Source organism: Delphinapterus leucas, chromosome 1 (genome assembly GCF_059928025.1).
Source record: "Delphinapterus leucas isolate spDelLeu-1000000601 "Yukka" chromosome 1, BTC_Dleu_Yukka2, whole genome shotgun sequence".
NCBI classification, from domain to species: Eukaryota; Metazoa; Chordata; class Mammalia; order Artiodactyla; family Monodontidae; genus Delphinapterus; species Delphinapterus leucas.
In genome coordinates, this window is record NC_143129.1 from 79,182,098 (window position 1) to 79,201,747 (window position 19,650).

The 19,650-nt window shown below is 39.0% G+C and overlaps 1 protein-coding gene, 1 non-coding gene and 1 pseudogene across 3 annotated transcripts in view; 2 read left to right on the forward strand and 1 right to left on the reverse strand.

The window, feature by feature from the left end:
- NUP210L (nucleoporin 210 like) overlaps positions 1–19,650 on the forward strand; it is an 85,121-nt gene that overhangs the window by 44,790 nt on the left and 20,681 nt on the right. For both annotated transcript variants that reach the window (XM_089914630.1, XM_022559651.2), the window contains 12 exons: positions 5,898–6,090; positions 9,339–9,427; positions 9,636–9,740; positions 10,034–10,135; positions 11,133–11,261; positions 11,788–11,915; positions 13,304–13,436; positions 14,773–14,835; positions 15,200–15,379; positions 15,780–15,860; positions 15,949–16,080; positions 19,058–19,216. In XM_089914630.1, coding sequence (XP_089770756.1) covers positions 5,898–6,090; positions 9,339–9,427; positions 9,636–9,740; positions 10,034–10,135; positions 11,133–11,261; positions 11,788–11,915; positions 13,304–13,436; positions 14,773–14,835; positions 15,200–15,379; positions 15,780–15,860; positions 15,949–16,080; positions 19,058–19,216 — 1,494 coding nt within the window. The remainder of the gene's footprint in view (positions 1–5,897; positions 6,091–9,338; positions 9,428–9,635; positions 9,741–10,033; positions 10,136–11,132; positions 11,262–11,787; positions 11,916–13,303; positions 13,437–14,772; positions 14,836–15,199; positions 15,380–15,779; positions 15,861–15,948; positions 16,081–19,057; positions 19,217–19,650) is intronic.
- LOC115801600 (U6 spliceosomal RNA) lies at positions 2,268–2,374 on the reverse strand. Its single transcript, XR_004021903.1, has one exon. It is a non-coding gene; the product is annotated as a U6 spliceosomal RNA (small nuclear RNA).
- Positions 16,486–19,094, forward strand: LOC115801592 (cytochrome b-c1 complex subunit 10 pseudogene; annotated as a pseudogene).

Consider the following 19,650-nt stretch of genomic DNA (forward strand, 5'->3'; position numbering starts at 1 on the left):
TTTGTCTTATTGAAGTTAAGGAAACTCTTTTATTTGTTATCCAATCTCTGATAGTGTCTGAGAAATGGTGATTCAATTAGGTTAGAGTTGGCTATACTTAGTGACACTTAGTGACTTTGCTTGTTGTACTTAGGTACATAGTCAGCTTGTAACTATGACAATAGGCAATTGAGAACTCTCTAAATAACTTCCAAATTGGTTTGCTAGTATCCTTCCCTACTAAATCTTTTATTAGCATTATTAGTAACTTATAGAATTTACCTCTACTCCAAACCCATATGAAAAATAATGATAAACAATAGCATAGCTAGAAGGTAGGCAACAGGAAATGAGGAATAAATGAGTTATCTAACCTAGAAACTAGAACATCAGACTATACACTAAATGAGGTTAACTATGATTCCAAGCATGGGAAAATAGGAGTCATTTCTTAGCCTTTGCAGAATAGAACAATCCATTAATTATTCCCATTTTACAGATGAAGAAACTGAGGATCCTAGAAGTTGAGTAATTTTCCCAAGGTCATAAAGCTAGAAAGTAGCATTTTCCATCTGACTCCAAAGCACACGTTATTAACTTTCTTGCTATACTGCCTTTTTATTATAAAAGAACTTATGAGATGTTGCAGGTTAGGAACTCATTTTTTTTTCAGAAACAAATTCAACATTAAATACTATTATTTGAGCTTTATAAATTATTCACTTTTTTAAAAAGCACTTAGATGGAGCAGAATAGAAGTTATCTCTATAATGGCATTGTCATTCAATATCTTTTTTTTTCATTTGAAATAATTTAAATTTATAGAAAATTTCCAGGAAAAGTACAACTTTTTTCCTGGAACCATTTAAGAGTAAGTTGCAAACACGATCCTCCATACTTTAGCATTTATTTCTTTTTTTGTATTTGAGTATAATTCACATACCATAAAATTCACCTGTTTAAAAGTGTGCAAGTAATATTGTTAACTAAGCTCTACTTCAATTTTTTTTTTTTTTTTTTGCCGGACCCCTCTACTTCAATTTTAAAAAGTGTGCAAATCAGAGTTGTGCAACCATCACCACTATCTACCTTCAGAACATCTTCATTTCCCCAAAAAGAAACACCACACCCATTAGCAGTCACTCCCCACTTCCCCCTCCCCTAAGTCCCTGAAAACCACTAATATACTTTCTTTCTCTATATTTGCCTATTCTGGACACTTCATATAAATGGAATATATGGCGTTTACATGTAGCTTCTTGCATTTAGCATGTTTTTAAGATTCATCCAGGTTGTAGAATGAATCACTACTGCATTATTTTTTTAAGGCTGAGTTCTGTTATATAGATATACTACATTTTGTCAGTTGATAGATATATGGGTGGTTCCCATTTTTTGGCTCTTATGAATAATGCTACAATGAACATTCATGCACAAATTTTTGTGCGAATATATTTTCAGCTCTCTTGAGTATATATTTAGGAGTGGAAGTGCTGGGTCATATGGTAACTCTATGTTTAGCCTTTTGAAGAACTTCCAGCTGTTTTCCAAAATGGCTACCTCATTTTACATTTCCATTACCAACATATGAGAATTCCAATTTCTCCACATTTGCCAATACTTGTTAATGTTTGTTATTTTGATTATGTGTTTGTTATTTTGATTATGTCCTTCCTAGTGTGTGAGAAGTGGTATGTTATAGTGGTTTTGATTTACATTTCTCAATGACTTATGACATTGTGCACCTTTCCATGTGCTTATTGGCCAGTTATATATCTTCTTTGGAGAAGTCTATTCCAGTCTTATGGGTTGTTCATCTTTTATTATTGTTATACAAGTTCTTCATGTATCCTAAATACAAGTCTTTTTGAGATATGTGATTTGCAAAACTTTTCTTCCATCTTATGGGTTGTCTTTCACTTTCTTTTTTGATTGTTCTGCATTTTTTAATTGAAGTATATTTGATTTACAATGCTGTGTTAATTATTGCTGTACAGCAAAGTGACTCAGTTATACATATATATACATTCTTTTTTTTTAATTTTTTTATTGGACATACATAGGCATTCTTTTTCATATTCTTTTCCGTTAAGTTTTATCACAGGATATTGAATATCGTTCCCTGTACTATACAGTAGGGCTTTCTTTTTTTTTTTTTTTTTTTTTCGGTAGGGCTTTCTTGTTTATCCATTCTGGTATATATGTATATACCAGTTTGCATCTACTAATCCCAAACTGCCAATCCATCCATCTCCCACCCCCTCCCCCTTGACAACCACCAGTCTATTAAAAATATGGAATGCTTCACGAATTTGTGTGCCATCCTTGCGCAAGGGCTGTGCTAATCTTCTCTGTATCATTCCAATTTTAGTATACGTGCTGCTGAAGCGAGTACTTTCACTTTCTTTTTTTAAACTTTCACTTTCTTGATGGTGTATTTTGAAGCACAAAAGGTTTTATTTAACGATGTCCAATTCATCACTTCTGTTGTTGTTTTTGTTTGTATTTTTGATGTCATATCTAAGAAACCATTGTCTAATCCAAGGGCATGAGTGTTTATGCTTTTGACTTCTTCTAAGAGTTTTGTAGTTTTAGTCCTTACATTTAGGCCTCTAATCCATTTTGAGTTTATTTTTGTATATGGTGTGAAGTTGGAGTCCATCTTCATTCTTTTGCATGTGGATATCCAGTTGATCCAGCACCATTTATTAAAAAGATTATTCTTTCCCTTTGAATCATCTTGGCATTCTTGTTGAAAATCTATTAACCATAAATGTGAGGATTTATTCCTGGGCTCACAAATCTCTTCAATTAATCCATACGTCTGTCCTTATGCCAGTACCATACTATCTTGATTACTGTAGCTTTGTGGTAAGTTTTGAAATTGGGAAGTATGTGTCCTCCAACTCTATTCTTCTTTTTCAATATTGCTTTGGCTATTCTGAGTCCCTTGCATTTGCATATGAATTTTAGGATTCCTTGTCAATTTCTGCAAAGAAACTAGCAGGGTTTTTTTGTTTGTTGTTTGTTTTTTTTTTTGCAGTACGCGGGCCTCTCACTGCTGTGGCCTCTCCTGTTGCGGAGCACAGGCTCCGGACGCGCAGGCTCAACGGCCATGGCTCACGGGCCTAGCCGCTCCGTGGCATGTGGGATCTTCCGGGACCGGGGCACAAACCCGTGTCCCCTGCATCGGCAGGCGGACCCTCAACCAGTGCGCCACCAGGGAAGCCCCTAGCAGGGGTTTTGACAGGAATTTCATTGAATCTGTAGATTCATTTGGAGAGCATTACCATCTTAACAATATTGTCTTCTGATTCATGAATGTGAGCTATCTTTCCATTTATTTAGGGTTTCTTTAATTTCATTCAACAATTTTTGTAGTTTAGAGCAGTGGTCACCAAGCTTTTTGGCACCAGGGACTGGTTTTGTGGAAGACAATTTTTCCACAGATGGGGTTGAGAGGGGGTGCGGGGGGATGTTTCAGGCAGTAATGCGAGCGATGGTTCAGGCGGTAACGTGAGCAATGGGGAGCGGCAGATGAAGTTTTGCTCCCTCGCCCGCCTCTCACCTCCTACTGTGCGGCCCGGTTCCTAACAGGCCGCAGACCGGTACTGGTCCGTGGCCCAGGGGTTGGGAGCACCTGGTTTAGAGTATACACTTGCACTCCTTTTGTTAGATTTATTCCTAAATATTTTATTCTTTTTGATGCTATCATAAAGATAATTATTTATTTCATTTTCAGATTGTTGCTCTTGTATAGAAATACAGCTGATTTTTCCATGTTAATCTTGTATCTTACAACACTGCTGACCTCATTTATTAGATCTAATAGTTTTTTTGGTGGGTTCCTTAGGGTTTTCTATACACAAGATTATGTCATCTGAAAATAGAGACAGTCAGACTTCTTCTCCGTTTCCAATCTGGATGCCTTCTTTTTATCTTCTTGACTAGTTGTCCTAGCTAGAACCCCCAGCACAATGTTCAGTAGAAGTGGCAAGGACAGACATCTTGTCTTATACCTGATCTTAGGGGCAAAGCTTCCAACCTATAACTATTAAGTATGATATTGGATGTGGATTTTTCATAGATGCCCTATATAGGCATCTATGAAATATAGATGCCCTATATAGGTTGAGGAAGTATATAGGTTGTGGAATGTTTTTATCACCAAAGAGTTTCACATTTTGTTCAATGTTCTTTCTGTATCTGTTGAGATGATTGTGTGTTTTTCTCCCTTTTATTCTATTAATATGGTGTGTTACATTGATTGATTTTCATGTGTTGAACCAACCCTGCATTCCTGGGATAAATTCCACTTGTTTATCATGTATAAACCTTTTTATATACTCCTGGATTCAGCTTGCTAGTATTTGGTAGAGGATTTTTGCATCTATATTCAGAAGAGATTTTAATCTGTAGTTTTATTTTCTTGTGGTATCTTTGGTTTGGTATCAGAGTAATACTGGCCTCACAGAATGAGGTGGGAAGTATTCACTTCCCTTCTACTTGTTTGAAGAGTTTGTGAAGAATTGGTATTCATTACTCTTTAAACATTTGGTACAATTCACCAGTGAAGCCATCTGGGCCTAGGATTTTTGTTGTGGCATGTTGTGTTGTTTTTTTAAATTACTTATTCAATCTCTTTACTTGTTATAGATCTAGTCAGATTTTTTATTTCTTATTGAGTCAGTTTTGCTTGCTTGTATATTTTGAATTTTCCTATTTCATTTAGGTTTCATTTAGGTCCTCAGAGTTTTGGTGTCCAGAACTTTTATAGGGGTTTTATTACATAAACATGATTGATTAAATCATTGACCACATGTTTAAACTCGACTTCTAACCCCCCTCCCCTCCCTGGAGGTCAGGTTGGTATCAGCTGGCTCAAAGTCCCATCACTATAATCACATGGCTGGTTTTTCTAGCATGACCAGCCCCCATCCTGAGTTATCTTATAAGTATAAACTCAAGTGTGATCCAAGGGGTCCATCATGAATAACAGATACACTCCTATCACTCAGGAAATTCCAAGGGTTTAGGGTTACTTCTCAAGAACTGGGGACAAAGACCAGCCAATTTCTTTTATTTATTTATTTATTTATTTATTTATTTATTTATGGCTGCATTGGGTCTTTGTTGCTGCACGCGGACTTTCTCTACTTGCAGCGAGTAGGGGCTACTCTTCATTGTGGTGCATAGGCTTCTCATTGTGGTGGCTTCTCTTGTTGCGGAGCACGGGCTCTAGGCATGTAGTCTTCAGTAGTTGTGGCACGCGGGCTCAGTAGTCGTGGACATGGGCTCTAGAGCGCAGGCTCAGTAGTTGTGGCTCATGGGCTACTTGCTCCACAGCATGTGGGATCTTCCCGGACCAGGGCACGAAGCCATGTCCCCTGCATTGGCAGGCGAATTCTTAACCACTGTGCCACCAGGGAAGTCTGTCAAGATCAAATTTAGATCAAAAATTTAAAACAGGTATAAAAGACATTCTGGGGGACATTTGGGGAAATTGAAATATTGACTATACAGTATGTAACACTGAATTAATGTTAATATTCTTATGTGTGATAATGTAGTTTTTGCTACTCATTCTTAGGAAATGCATGCTGAAATATTTAGGGGTAAAGTGCCATGATACCTAAATCATTTGGAAAAAAAAAAAAAGACACACACACATACAAACACGCACACAGAGAGTATGAAAGTAGAGGGAGAGATAGAGAAAGCAAATGGTGGATTGAGATGAAGTATCTATAGGTATTCACTCTACCATTCTTTTATGGTATTCACTATACCATATCTGTACCTTTGAAGACTGTCAAAGAAAAAATATTGGGAGAAAACATGATCCCTGGCTTCAGGAATATCTTACCACCTCTTAAACTATTGTTTCTTTTCTTTTCTTACTTTTTATTTTAATACAGATTCCTGTATCAAGCCTGAGAGACACAGTCCTGGAACTGGTAGTGTTTGATCAACACAGGAGAAAGTTTGATAATTTCAGTTCACTGATGCTAGAATGGAAATCCTCAAATGAAACACTAGCTCATTTTGAAAATTACAATTCAATGGAGATGGTAGCAAAGGATGATGGCAGTGGGCAGACCCGGCTACATGGTATTGTAAATATTTATGAATCCTTTCATGTATCTACTAAATGGTTCTGCACTAAATATTTCCTTGTGGGTGACAGTCTATTTAATCTGTCTCACCTTTCACCTTCGATTTTTGTATTTTTTAGAAAACATAAAGATAGATTCCCTTGTTTGCAAAGCTAGGGTCTAGAGTCCAACATTTCTCACAAGAACACAAAATTAATTTTAAAATGTATTGGTTACCTATTATTTAACTAAAACTTTGGAAACATTATTCATTTGTTAGGCAGTGTTTATTGAGTGGCTACTACATGTAAGGCCCTCTGCTAGGCACTTGGAGATACAATGGTAAATGAGACACTCACAGCTTTTGCCCTCATAGACTTACAGTCCAGTTGGGGAAACTGGACTTTAAACATTACATTGTGTTAGGTGTTTTGAAGGGCAAATATGGGATTCATTAAGAGCTTATAACAGGAGAACCTAACCTAGTTTAGATCAGAGAAGACTGCCCTAAGAAAGTTGCATGTATTCTGAGACCTGAAGAGATGGCAGAAAGAGGAAATAGAAAGAATGAACTAAATAAGTGAAGTGAGACTGACTTAGAGACGGGGCAAGAGGCACAAGATGAGGTTCTAAGAGGGCAATAAGCCCTCAGGGGCAGTAGCCCATCAAGCCTTTGCTTGTATCACATTTGCTGAGGTCCTATTCTCCAAAGCAAGTCATCTGGCCAAAACCAGAGTCGAGGTAGGCCAGGACTACTCAAGAGCATGGATACCACCAGGCATGATTCACCACAAGACATTAATATAACAATCTAGGGCTTCCCTGGTGGCGCAGTGGTTGAGAGTCCGCCTTCTGTTGCTGGGGACATGGGTTCGTGCCCCGGTCTGGGAAGATCCCACATGCCGCAGAGCGGCTGCGCCCGTGAGCCGTGGCCACTGAGCCTGTGCGTCCGGAGCCTGTTGCTCTGCAACAGGAGAGGCCACAACAGTGAGAGGCCCATGTACCGCAAAAAATAAAAAAAATAAATAAATTTAAAAAAAATAATCTACCACAAATCAATCCCAAAAGTAAAGAAGAAAGTGGCACAAAGGGTAACTTTTAGGTTTCTGGTATGAGTATTTGGTAACTATTCTTTTCTTTTAACTTTTTATTTTATATTGGAGTATAGTTGATTAATAATGTGTTAGTTTCAGGTGTACAGCAGAGTGATTTAGTTATACATATACATGCGTCTGTTCTTTTTCAAATTCTTTTCCCATTTAGATAACTATTCAATTCAATAAGAAACATTAAAGAAATAAGATTTAAGCTTTCCCTTACCCACAGGGAGTTTATACTCAGGACAAGTTTAAGGGCTTAACTAGAGAATATGATAACATAATATTAATATGTATATGATACTATAACACCAGAATACCAATAATATGATACAGTTAATGTAAAAAGTGGTAGGGAAGAAAGAGATGCTCCTTATATCTGTAACAATCAATCACCAAATACCATCCATTTTATTTTCTAAAGGTTTTCTCTCTTCCTCTCTAACTTCATCACTAATGTCCTCATAACCTCTATCCTACATCACCATAGTAGCCTCCTAACTGATCTCAATGTGTCTCTCCTACCCTCTAATCCACCCTCCATACTACTGTCCAGAATGATCTTTCTTTTCTTTTTTTAAAATATTTATTTATTTATTTATTTATTTATTTATTTTGGCTGTGCCGGGTCTTAGTTGCGGCATGCGGGATCTTTAGTTGCAACGTGTGGACTCTTAGTTGTGGCATGCAAACTCTTAGTTGAGGCATGCATGTAGGATCTAGTTCCCTGACCAGGGATCAAACCTGGGCCCCCTGCATTGGGAGCACAGAGTATTACCCACTGGACCACCATGGAAGTCCCCAGAATGATCTTTCTAAAATACAAATCTGGGGACTTCCCTGGTGGTCCAGTGGTAAAGAATCTGCCTTACAATGCAGGGAACATGGGTTCAATCCCTGGTCAGGGAACTAAGATCCCACATGCTGCAGGGCAACTAAGCCCGCAGTGACACGTATTGTCATTGTGTCTTTCTGGATAAAGTTCATATGTTGCAGCTTAACATACTGACCCCTGCCTACTTCTTTGGCTTCACTTCTTATTACCACCCACATGTATTCTACATTTTTCTCATACTCAACAATTTTAGATCCTTAACCATGAAAAGACTTGTCATACCTCTTTCCTTTGCATATGTTTTATTTTCTCTTTACTTGCATCTTCACTAGGCTAAAATCTTCCTCTAGTAATCTAGGAGTTTTCTGTTCCTCTATATTCCCAATCTAAGGAGAATATTCCTTCTTTGTGCTCTTATATATTCTGTATTAGGTGCTCTGTACATACTTCTATAATAGTACTTATCACACTGTATTGCAGTGGTTGGTTTACCTCTCAGCCACCCTTCTAAGCTGTGGGTTTCTTTGAAGGCAAGAACTGTGTTGTTTTCTTCTTCATCTCTGTATCCTAATTACTTGTCATAGTGCCTAGCATATAGTTAGGCCCTTAATAAATCTTTGTTGAATGAAAGAATGTAACATCATGAGAAAATGCTTTACAGATTTACGCATGATCATCATGTGTTGAGGATAAAATAAGAGTTGTCCTAAGTAAAGTGGCACATTCATGTTAGTTAAATTAAAAAGAAAGAAAAAAGAATGAATGAGTAAAGCAGGGTCAGATTATGGACAGCTTCAAGTACTAGTTTAAGTAGTTTGAATTGCTCTAATAAGGACTAGTTAGCGATTAAAAAAATTTTTTTTTTCATTTAAAATTTTTGAGTAAGGGACTGACATGACATTTACATACACAAAACAGATTAGAAGCATGAAAAGTCCCAAAGGACAATCTCTTTATTTCTCACTTTTATTTTTAAATCAAACAAAAATTTCCCCATACCCTCTTGTCAGCTTATTTTTGGACTCACAAACCATTAGAGCTGGAAAGAACTTTAGATTTTGTCTGTCCCAACCCCTCATTTAATAAAGGAACTGAGAAATAAAGTGATTGCCCAAGGTCACATAGGAATATAATTGCAGAGTCAGCATAGAACCCCAGTTTTCTGTTTCTTGTGTATTTCCTTATTCACTGTTTTTTGGGTTTGTTTTTGTTTTTCTCCCTGAAATAAAACACCATTTGGAAAAAATTAGGGCAGACTTTTGGTTTTCTAGAGACACTTTTGTATTCTACATGTTATTGTTTCTCACAGGGTACTTTTTTGCATGTCTCCAGGTCAAAGGATCCTTAAAGTACATCAGATAAAAGGGACTGTACTCATTGGAGTCAATTTTGTGGGCTATTCAGAGAAGGAAAGTCCAAAGGTAAATGGAGACTATTATATAAAAAATATTAATTAACTGAAATGTAAGGCTCCTTAGAAGTCATTTATATAACTGATGTAAATCTGAGAACTATGCACCTCTATGAATCTGTTATCTTTGGCACTTGAAAGAGTACTGGAATCTTCACTCACTGAGCTGAGGAATTAAAAGTTTGTATTTACCTTTGTGGTTCTTATTACATTTCTAGGAACTTTCCAACTTGCCCAGATCTGCAGCTGTAGAGCTGCTCCTAGTAGATGATGTAACAGTATCGCCTGAGAATGCTACCATCTATAACCACCCTGATGTGAAGGTAGAAGCTATACGGGTCTAGCTAAATGGAATCATATTGGAGGGGAGAGGTTATTAAAATTAATAGTATAACAATAAAAAAGCTCACTTATGTGTTGAAAATCAGCGATTCACATATAATGCATATATAATAATTATCCTTAGCAGTAATACTTTAATAGTCATATTTTGTCTTTTGTCCACTGACCGTAATCTTTTAATTTCGTACTCTTTCTTAGGTAAGTAGAAGTTATTTTCTTTGAATTTTTTATAAACCAAAGGGAACAGAATATTGTTTGTCTGATTTTTCCATAGGAAATATTTAGCCTTGTGGAAGGATCTGGTTATTTTTTAGTCAACAGTAGTGAGCAAGACATTGCCACCATCACTTACCTGGAAGCGGAAAGCTCTGTCCAGGTGAGTTCTAGAGATATTCCCAGACTGATGGTCTCAGGTCAAAGCTCATTCTTAGGAGAATGATTGGAAGATTTTTATTGGGTGTCTCAAACTTGTTACAAAAAATAACATTTGTGTCTTTTTCCTTTTTTAACCTACATAGATTATTCAACAAAAAAAGAGCGTTTTTTTGTTTGTTTGTTTTTTTCTGTAACTAGCTACAATATGTGGCAATTTTTGGCTCTGATTGAATGGAAACAGTGTAGGAGACATCTAATTATAAGATTCCCATTAAAAGAAGGTTAATTTTTATAAATTTAAAAGCACAGAACTGTGTGGATAGTTAGATATACTATTGACTTTATAATTTGAGTATATGGTATTTTCAGCCAGGACATGGCAACTTAAAATATTAAGCTGACTCCATAGTCAATATGCCAAGAGATTTGCTTTTAGTTGACTTGTAATAATAAAAAAATATATTATATTAACATATGTATTTATTTCCTTCAAAGAGCTCAAAGTAATGTAACTTACTGTAGTCATAATGTTGCTTTTTAAAAGAGGAGATTGAGGCCCTATGGGCAAAGCATGTGAAAAACCATGCTGCTGTGCAGGAGCTGTAGTACAAGAAGGAAAAACAAAGTATCAGTCCACCCAGTACTTTCTCTCCCTCCTTGTGATTGCATATAAATGTACATGATTTTCTTCCTGAATCCTTTCCCTGTTCATAATTAAGAAGCTGGATATGTATGTTGGATTCTGCTTGAAATCAATCAATTTAAACTCTGCTCTTTATCAGTTAGTATTTGTTAAGGGTACATATTTTGCCACAAACTGAAACATCACTTTAAGGGTACATATTGTGCTATGCCTGAAACATATAATGTGACCTCTCAGAATTCCCATCACAAAGAAAGTAAGATATTGTATTTTCCACCTTGGGTGGAAATAATTGCTATGATTATGCTTGGAGCATGTTTGCTTCTTTACCCAGCTACCATCTTCTTCCTTCTAGTTAGTTCCAGTACATCCAGGATTTCTCAGCTTGGAGGTCTATGACCTGTGTTTGGCTTTCTTGGGTCCAGCAATGGCTCACCTCACGGTGTCAGACATGCAAGAGCTGGAGCTTGATCTGATTGATAAGGTGAGAGATGTTTGCTTTCTCTCTTAAATGAAGCAGGCGTCATTCTCACTCGCTAGCATCACCTAATATAGTCTGTGCTCAGCTACCATGTGTGTATACCAGGCCCTTTGATGATGTTAATGGAAATATCTGCCCTTAAAGAACACAATTCCAACACTAAACATGATGAAGATAAATAGAGTGTTAAAGCACAACTTAGGGACTTCCCTGGTGGTCCAGTGTTTAAGACTCCGTGCTTCCAATGCAGTGGGTGTGGGTTCGATCCCTGGTCAGGGAACTAAGATCCCATGTGCCACAGGGCATGGCCAAAATAAAAAAATTTAAAAAACAGTTAAAAAAAATAAAGAACAACTTAAAAGAATACACATAGATTAGGCTTACTAGATCAAAGGCTGACCAGGAACATTTAGCATGAAAAAAAGAGCTTGCCACCTCTAAGAGTTAAACGGCCCTAGGTGAATGAGACATCTCTACTAAAATTACCTTAAAAAATTATTTTTTTTAATTTTTGTTTTTTAACCACTAGGTTGAAATAGGTAAAACTGTGTTAGTAACTGTGAGGGTTCTTGGCCCTTCCAAACGCCCGTTCCAAAATAAATACTTCAGGAACATGGAGCTCAAACTGCAGTTGGCTTCTGCCATTGTCACCCTGACGTGAGTACCATTTCAATACTCCTTTCTTGGGGACTTCCCTGGTGGTCCAGTGGTAAAGAATCTGCCTTAGGGACTTCCCTGGTGGTGCAGTGGTTAAGAATCCGCCTGCCAATGCAGGGGACACGGGTTCTATCTCTGGTCGGGGAATATCCCACATGCCGCAGAGCAACTAAGCCCGTGTGCCACAACTACTGAAGCCTGCGCACCTAGAGCCCGTGCTCCACAACAAAAGAAGCCACCTTAGTGAGAAGCCCACACACCGCAATGAAGAGTTGCCCCCTCTCGCTGTAACTAGAGAAAGCCCGCGCGCAGCAGTGAAGACCCAACACAGCCAAAAATAAATAAATAAATAAATTTATTTAAAAAACCAATCCGCCTTACAATGCAGGGGACGTGGATTAAATCCCTGGTCAGGGAACTAAGATCCCTCATGCCGCGGGGCAACTAAGCCCGTGTGCCACAACCACTGAGCTTGTGTGCCTCAGCTAGAGAGCCTGCGTGCTGCAAACTACAGAGCCCACGCGCTCTGGAGCCTGTGTGCCACAACTGGAGAGAAGCCAGCGTGAAGATCCTGTTTGCCGCAACTAAGACCTGATGCAGCCACAAATAAAATAAAATAAATGATAAATAAATCTTTAAAAAATATACTTCTTTCTCCCTATGCTTAATGCCACAAGAATATCCCTCCTGATAGCCTGGTTAGCTCTCCCTTAGGTTATTTCAGATTTTCTTCTTTCCTTTTTTTGTAACGGTACCTTTCAGCCCATACTCTCTTCCCATATTCAGCTCTCTACAAAATACCCCTTCCAGATCCTCAGATGTCTTATTTTGGGCCTAAGATCATGTGTCTCATTAATATTTCCATTTTATGAAACTTCTCCTTGGATGATATCCTTTGGGGGTGCTTCAGACTTGAGGACCTTTAAAAAATCTAGAAGTAGAGGCACTGGTATTGCCCTCTGCGAAAGGGAAGATACAGGAATTCTGAGGCAATTTAGCATTTGCAGTTTTGCCAGTCTATGTTTATATTGCTCTTATCCCTTTGGAGACCAAGAACAAATTTTTGCCCTTCAGGAGCCTTCTGCCGTTGCTATGAACTTTGTCTTGACTCTGGAAGTTATTTTATGGTAGTTCCTTCTAAGCTGAGTTAATATGAGCAGAAGATTGGGAATTCCCTGGTGGCCCAGTGATTAGGACTCTTCGCTTTCAGTGCCGTGGGCCCAGGTTCAATCCCTGGTCAGGGAACTAAGATCCCACAAGCTGCACCACATGGCCAAAAAAAAAAAAAAGAAAAGAAAGCAGAAAATGTTAAGCATCTTAGAAAGATGCATAACTGTCCACTTTTAAAACCAAATTTTTCTCACCTAGAAATTTGTGGGTCTTTGCAGGCTAATGGAGAAACAGGATGAATACTCTGAAAATTATATCCTTCGAGCTATCACTATTGGGCAAACCACACTTGTAGCTATTGCCAGGGACAAGATGGGGAGAAAATTCACGTCGGCTCCTCGGCAAATTGAAGTAAGGAAATTATCTCATCCAAAATTCATACTTCGTCTTCTTTATAAATTTTATAAATTTCCAGTGGTTAGGACTCTGCGCTTTCACTGCTGAGGGCGCAGGTTCCATCCCTGGTCCGGGAACTAAGATCCCGCAAGCTGTGAGGCATGTCCAAAAAAAGAAAAAAAGTAGAAAAGAAAGGTAATTGTAAATATAATCTTTTTTTAAATTTATTTTTTACATCTTTATTGGAGTATAATTGCTTTACAATGGTGTGTTAGTTTCTGCTTCATAACAAAGTGAATCAGTTATACATATACATATGTTCCCATATCTCTTCCCTCTTGCGTCTCCCTCCCACCCACCCTCCCTATCCCACCCCTCCAGGTGGTCACAAAGCACTTAGCTGATCTCCCTGTGCTATGCGGCTGCTTCCCACTAGCTATCTACCTTACGTTTGGTAGTGTATATATGTCCATGCCTCTCTCTCACTTTGTCACAGCTTACCCTTCCTGCTCCCCATATCCTCAAGTCCACTCTCGAGTAGGTCTGTGTCTTTATTCCTGTCTTACCCCTAGGTTCTTCATGACATTTTTTTTTCTTTAATTCCATATATATGTGTTAGCATACGGTATTTGTCTCTCTCTTTCTGACTTACTTCACTCTGTATGACAGACTCTAGGTCTATCCACCTCATTACAAATAGCTCAATTTCGTTTCTTTTTATGGCTGAGTAATATTCCATTGTATATATGTGCCACATCTTCTTTATCCATTCATCCGATGATGGGCACTTAGGTTGTTTCCATCTCCAGGCTATTGTAAATAGAGCTGCAATGAACATTTTGGTACATGACTCTTTTTGAATTTTGGTTTTCTCAGGGTATATGCCCAGTAGTGGGATTGCTGGGTCATATGGTAGTTCTATTTGTAGTTTTTTAAGGAGCCTCCATACTGTTCTGCATAGTGGCTGTACCAATTCACATTCCCACCAGCAGTGCAAGAGTGTTCCCTCTTCTCCACACCCTCTCTAGCATTTATTGTTTCTAGATTTTTTGATGATGGCCATTCTGACTGGTGTGAGATGATATCTCATTGTGTAAATATAATCTTAATGACCACTTTTATTACAGTGAGTGGATATGTAATAACTTATTTAATCATTCTCACTTAAGTAATTTATAATTTTTTGCTATTATAAATAAAATTTGCATTTATAAATAAAATAAAATACGTTTTTGTATATAACTTCATTGTACATAATTAGGATTTTTTTCCTTAGAATAAGCTACGTGATCATTTACTATGAATTTGACTGTAGTTAATCACTGTTGTCCTTTTGGTTTTCTCCTTCAAGGTGTTTCCTCCATTCAGACTTGTTCCAGAGAAAATGACACTGATTCCAACTAATATGATGCAGGTGATCCAAAAGCCAGAAATGAGGCTTTCTCCCCATCCCACCTCTGCTCCACCCCAACACACACATACACATACACCTCTTCCTGTTGACCTTCCCTTGTCTACTCTCAGCCAAGTACAAAAGGATTTGATAAAGAAGAAAATTAGTATTTTCTTTGTTCTATGAGAAACATGGTATGAACTACTTCTTGGAATCCCATGGATCATTTATAGCACTTCCATCTCGTGCATTTGAGGTGATGTGGCATATGCTGGTTGGAAAGTGGGGAAAGATGAAAAAGTCGAGTTACTTGGACAAAAGGTTGGGAAAGGAGATGTGACTTCTCCCCAAGGTCCAGGCATTCACTGGTGTGTTTACATTCCAGGTAATGTCTGAAGGTGGCCCTCAGCCTCAATCTATCATTCACTTCTCCATCAGTAATCAGACCGTGGCTGTTGTTAATAGGAGGGGCCAAGTTACAGGGAAGGTAGTTGGCAGAGCTGTGGTCCATGGCACCATCCAGACAGTAAATGAAGATACTGGAAAAGTCATTGTGTTTTCCCAGGTATTGGTTCTTTGTTCTGCTCTGTTTCTACTCCTCCATCTGGGAATCACTGGGAGGTAGAGGAGGAAATAGTGATGGGGAGGGTGTCAACAGCCCAGGGAAGTCTTTTCAGTCCCCTCGTTTGGTATTCTCTTAACCAGGCATGGGAAATATGTAATCTTCAGTGAAAAACCCACAGAGTACTTGGCATTGTTATAAGACATAGTCCCTATACTTAAGGAATTGTTTCAAGAACAAATACAAAACAAACAAAAACAAACAAACAAAAAACCTATATCTATGGCATGTTTGTTGTTGTTGTTGAATGCCCCAAACAACAACAAACAAACTAGTTATCATAAGCATCCACCCCACAGACACTCCCTCTTAGCCTAAGCTTGCTCTCCACCCTGTTGAGCAGGATGAAGTGCAGATTGAAGTTGTGCAGCTAAGGGCTGTTAGGATCCTTGCAGCTGCAACTCGACTCATCACAGCTACTGAGGTCAGTAGGATGGCTCTGTTCCAGGTTCATTACTTTGATAATGCCAGCTGGACAGGACGTATAGCACAAAACCACTCTTCATTTTCAGATGCCAGTTTATGTCATGGGAGTGACCAGTACCCAGACCCCTTTCTCCTTCAGCAATGCCAACCCTGGGCTCACATTCCATTGGTCCATGAGCAAAAGGGACGTATTGGATCTAGTGCCCAGGCATTCAGAGGTATAAACTTACCTGTTTATTATATTACCTTAGGGATCTTGATACTAAATTTATTTTATTTCATAAGTTTTAGACTAACTCACTTCTAAACTACACAATATTATTACTTACTCTTTTTCCAATTGTTCTGTGAATGCTGGAAACCTGAAAATCATATGAAGAATCCAAATTTGAATATTCAGATAATACTATATGATGTTTAACATACTTTGCTGGAAAGAGCTCTCAACAAAGCAATGCTTCCTTTGATGTATTTGTTGTTGTATAATGTTGTATTTGTGAGCAGATACTGTGTTACATGAATAACACATTATGAATATAAAGTATTTGTACATAAAGTTTAAATATATAATCTTTCAACATGTTCAGACACAATTATATTAATAATCATGTTTGTAGTGCATGATGGGCAGTTGACATTAAGAAAGGTGGTTGCGGGCTTCCCTGGTGGCGCAGTGGTTGAGAGTCCGCCTGCTGATGCAGGGGACACGGGTTCGTGCCCTGGTCTGGAAGATCCCACATGCCGCGGAGTGGCTGGGCCCGTGAGCCACGGCCGCTGAGCCTGCGCGTCCAGAGCCTGTGCTCCGCAACGGGAGAGGCAACAGTGAGAGGCCCGCGTACCGCAAAAAAAAAAAAAAAAAAAAAAAGAAAGAAAGGTGGTTGCTGAGCACACTCCTGGGCCCACACTACTAGGAGCTGGGGAAGAACTGGAATCCTACCTTGAGCATGAAGGGTGCCATGGGTGTCATGGGGCTGTTGTGGGCCACCAACTGGCAGCTGATTCTGGACCTTATATCAATGGCAAATTTAAGAAGGACAACTAATTAAACTCCTCCACGGTTCCCTTTGGTGGTACCGGCTCCTCCCAATTCACCTGCTGCATCTGGAATGGCCAAAGCCCTCAGGATGGCTATTGAGGAAATCCACACTGCAACATGAGTCTTTATGTTTTTTAAAATAGCTTTGATGTTTTAATACATATAGCACGGTAAACCTTACTCTGAAACCTGAAAAAGAAAAAAAAAAAGAGGTGGATGCTACAAACTTTACCTACTTCACAACGTTGTTACCTGATCATCAGTTTAATGGAACCCACCCAAGATGGTCCAGGATCAGTGGCAGCCACTTAGGTCTGAGCTTTACCTTAGGAAGAAGGAACCTGGGGCCAAGGTACCCAGTAGGTCACAACTCAGTGCCCACAAAAACAAAGAATTAGACCTTGAGAGAGATCGGAGTGGTTACAGAAGCTAGAATTAGGTCATTTCTGGAGCCAGCTAAAAAGAAAAGTCTGGAAAAAATTTAAAATTTCCAATTTTCTTAAAATATCCTAGATCTGTAATCTAGGGAAACTCTAGTGGTTGAGTCTTCTAGGGAAACTCTAGTCGTTGAGTCTTCTATCTGTCATGGACTGCACAGAGCCTGGTTATACTTGGAACTGAGGAGAGAGAGAACTGTACTTAGTTTGGTAGAGTTCTGCAGAAGGATTTGGCTTTTTTTCTTGAATAGCAAATAGGAATTGTGTGAAAGGAGGGGATGGCCTAGGTCTTAGCATCTATTCTACTTCTCCCTTCCTCTAATATTCTTATCTAAATAATCACTCTAACGGAAGAAATGATTGAGAGCCATACAAAGATTTTCTTCCCCTGCCTTCGACCTCAATAGAAAGGTCTCTAATGCCCTACAAGGTAGACTTCCTGCACTGTGGTGTCACCATTTAGAAATTCACTTGGATTAAACAATTATAAACCACTCATTCTTTAGCATAAGACTTTCTTCCAGACAACTGATTGAAATCTGCACAAAGGAGATGGGAATTTTTATGTAGGGGAGGAGGGAAAGGTGAGTTTGGAACTTGGAACTCTGTATGAGTCAAGAGAAGGAAGGTCTTGAGTGCTCCAGACAGCAAAAATACAGAGGAGCTAGAACGTGAAATGAGTGCCAAAAAGGTAGGCAAGTGCCTACTTCAATATTTGCCTTAGGGGACTTCCCTGGTGGCGCAGTGCTTAAGACTCCGCGCTCCCAATGCAGGGGGCCTGGGTTTGATCCCTGGTCCAGTAACTAGATCCCACATGCATGCCACAACTAAGAGTTCGCATGCCATAACTAAGGAACTGGCAAGCCGCAACTAAGGAGCCCGCCTGCCACAACTAAGACCTGATAAACAAACAAATAAACAAATAAATAACATTTGCCTTGGTGTTGGCCCTCCCTTCCCTCTTACCAGAAATCTGTCAAGGCCTAATCCTTATCCAATCTAGACTAGAATGGTGAGTGAAGCATGTGAGGAAATGGTCAGCTAGTTTAACACAATCCTAAAACAACAGCTTCCCTTTCTTGTCCTCTTCCTTCCTTGCTACCACTCTGAACTCCAGGAGTAGATTACCTCACTTCTCTCATCTCAAGTTCTACTGTTTCAACCTATCGAAGATACCCCTTCCTTCATTTCCATTCTTCTCCTATGAATGAATTGACTTCTTGCAAGATAAGAATTCTTGCATAGGAGTCTTTCCAGAATTAGTTGAGCACTGAACACAGAAGTTTACTTTAGGGGTGACTATGTTTCTGGGGATATGAAAATAAATCCTGGGGGAATTCTCTGGTCATCCAGTGGTTAGGACTTGGCACTTTCACTGCAGGGGCTCGGGTTCAATCCCTGGTTGGGGAACTAAGATCCCACAAGCCTCAAGGTGCAGAGAAAGGAAGGAAGGAAGGAAAGAAGGAAGGAAGGAAGGAAGGAAGGAAGGAAGGAAGGAAGGAAGGAAGGAAGGAAGGAAGAGAAAGAAAGAAGGGAGGGAGGAAGGAGGGAGGGAAGGAAAGGAGGAAGGAAGGGGAGGGGAGGGAAGGGAAGGGAAGGGAAGGGGAGGGGAGGGAAGATAAGCCTGGAACTCTAATTTTTCTAGATAGCTATTTTCAACAAAGAGGGAAGGGCACAGTGTTTATTCATGAATATTTCTTAATCCATCCCTTTACGGTCTAGGTTTTTCTACAACTCCCAGTAGAGAATAACTTTGCCATGGTTGTCCACACAAAAGCAGCTGGTCGGACCAGTATCAAAGTCACTGTCCGCTGTATGAACAGTTCCTCTGGGCAGTTTGAGGGGAATTTGTTGGAACTGTCTGATGAAGTTCAGATCCTGGTAAGGTCCCAAAGCTAAATCTTGTTTCTGTATATCAAGGAGAAGAAAGTTATATTCTCTTACCATCCATGAAGAGCTTAGTCTGTATACAGATAGAGAAATTGCTAAAGGGATCTCTGGAATAGGCTTATGGTTTCTAGATCTTTGTTATTCCTGCTAATTGCTTCTATGAGCACTGACATTAGAAACTACAGCACATGCACTCCCCTCAACTCCCAACACAGTGAATACAGTATATGAACACATAATAACTAAAGAGGAATTAATTTCTGATTTGTTCTGCCTAACACAGATATTATGATACAGTCCACTTAGCTATACTCACAGGTAGAATGAAATCCTATCCTAACTTCTGGTAAGGTATGAGAGTACAAATAGTTTCTACAGATGTTCTCAAGCTGAAAGCTACATGGCCCTATTGTTTTTAGAACTCA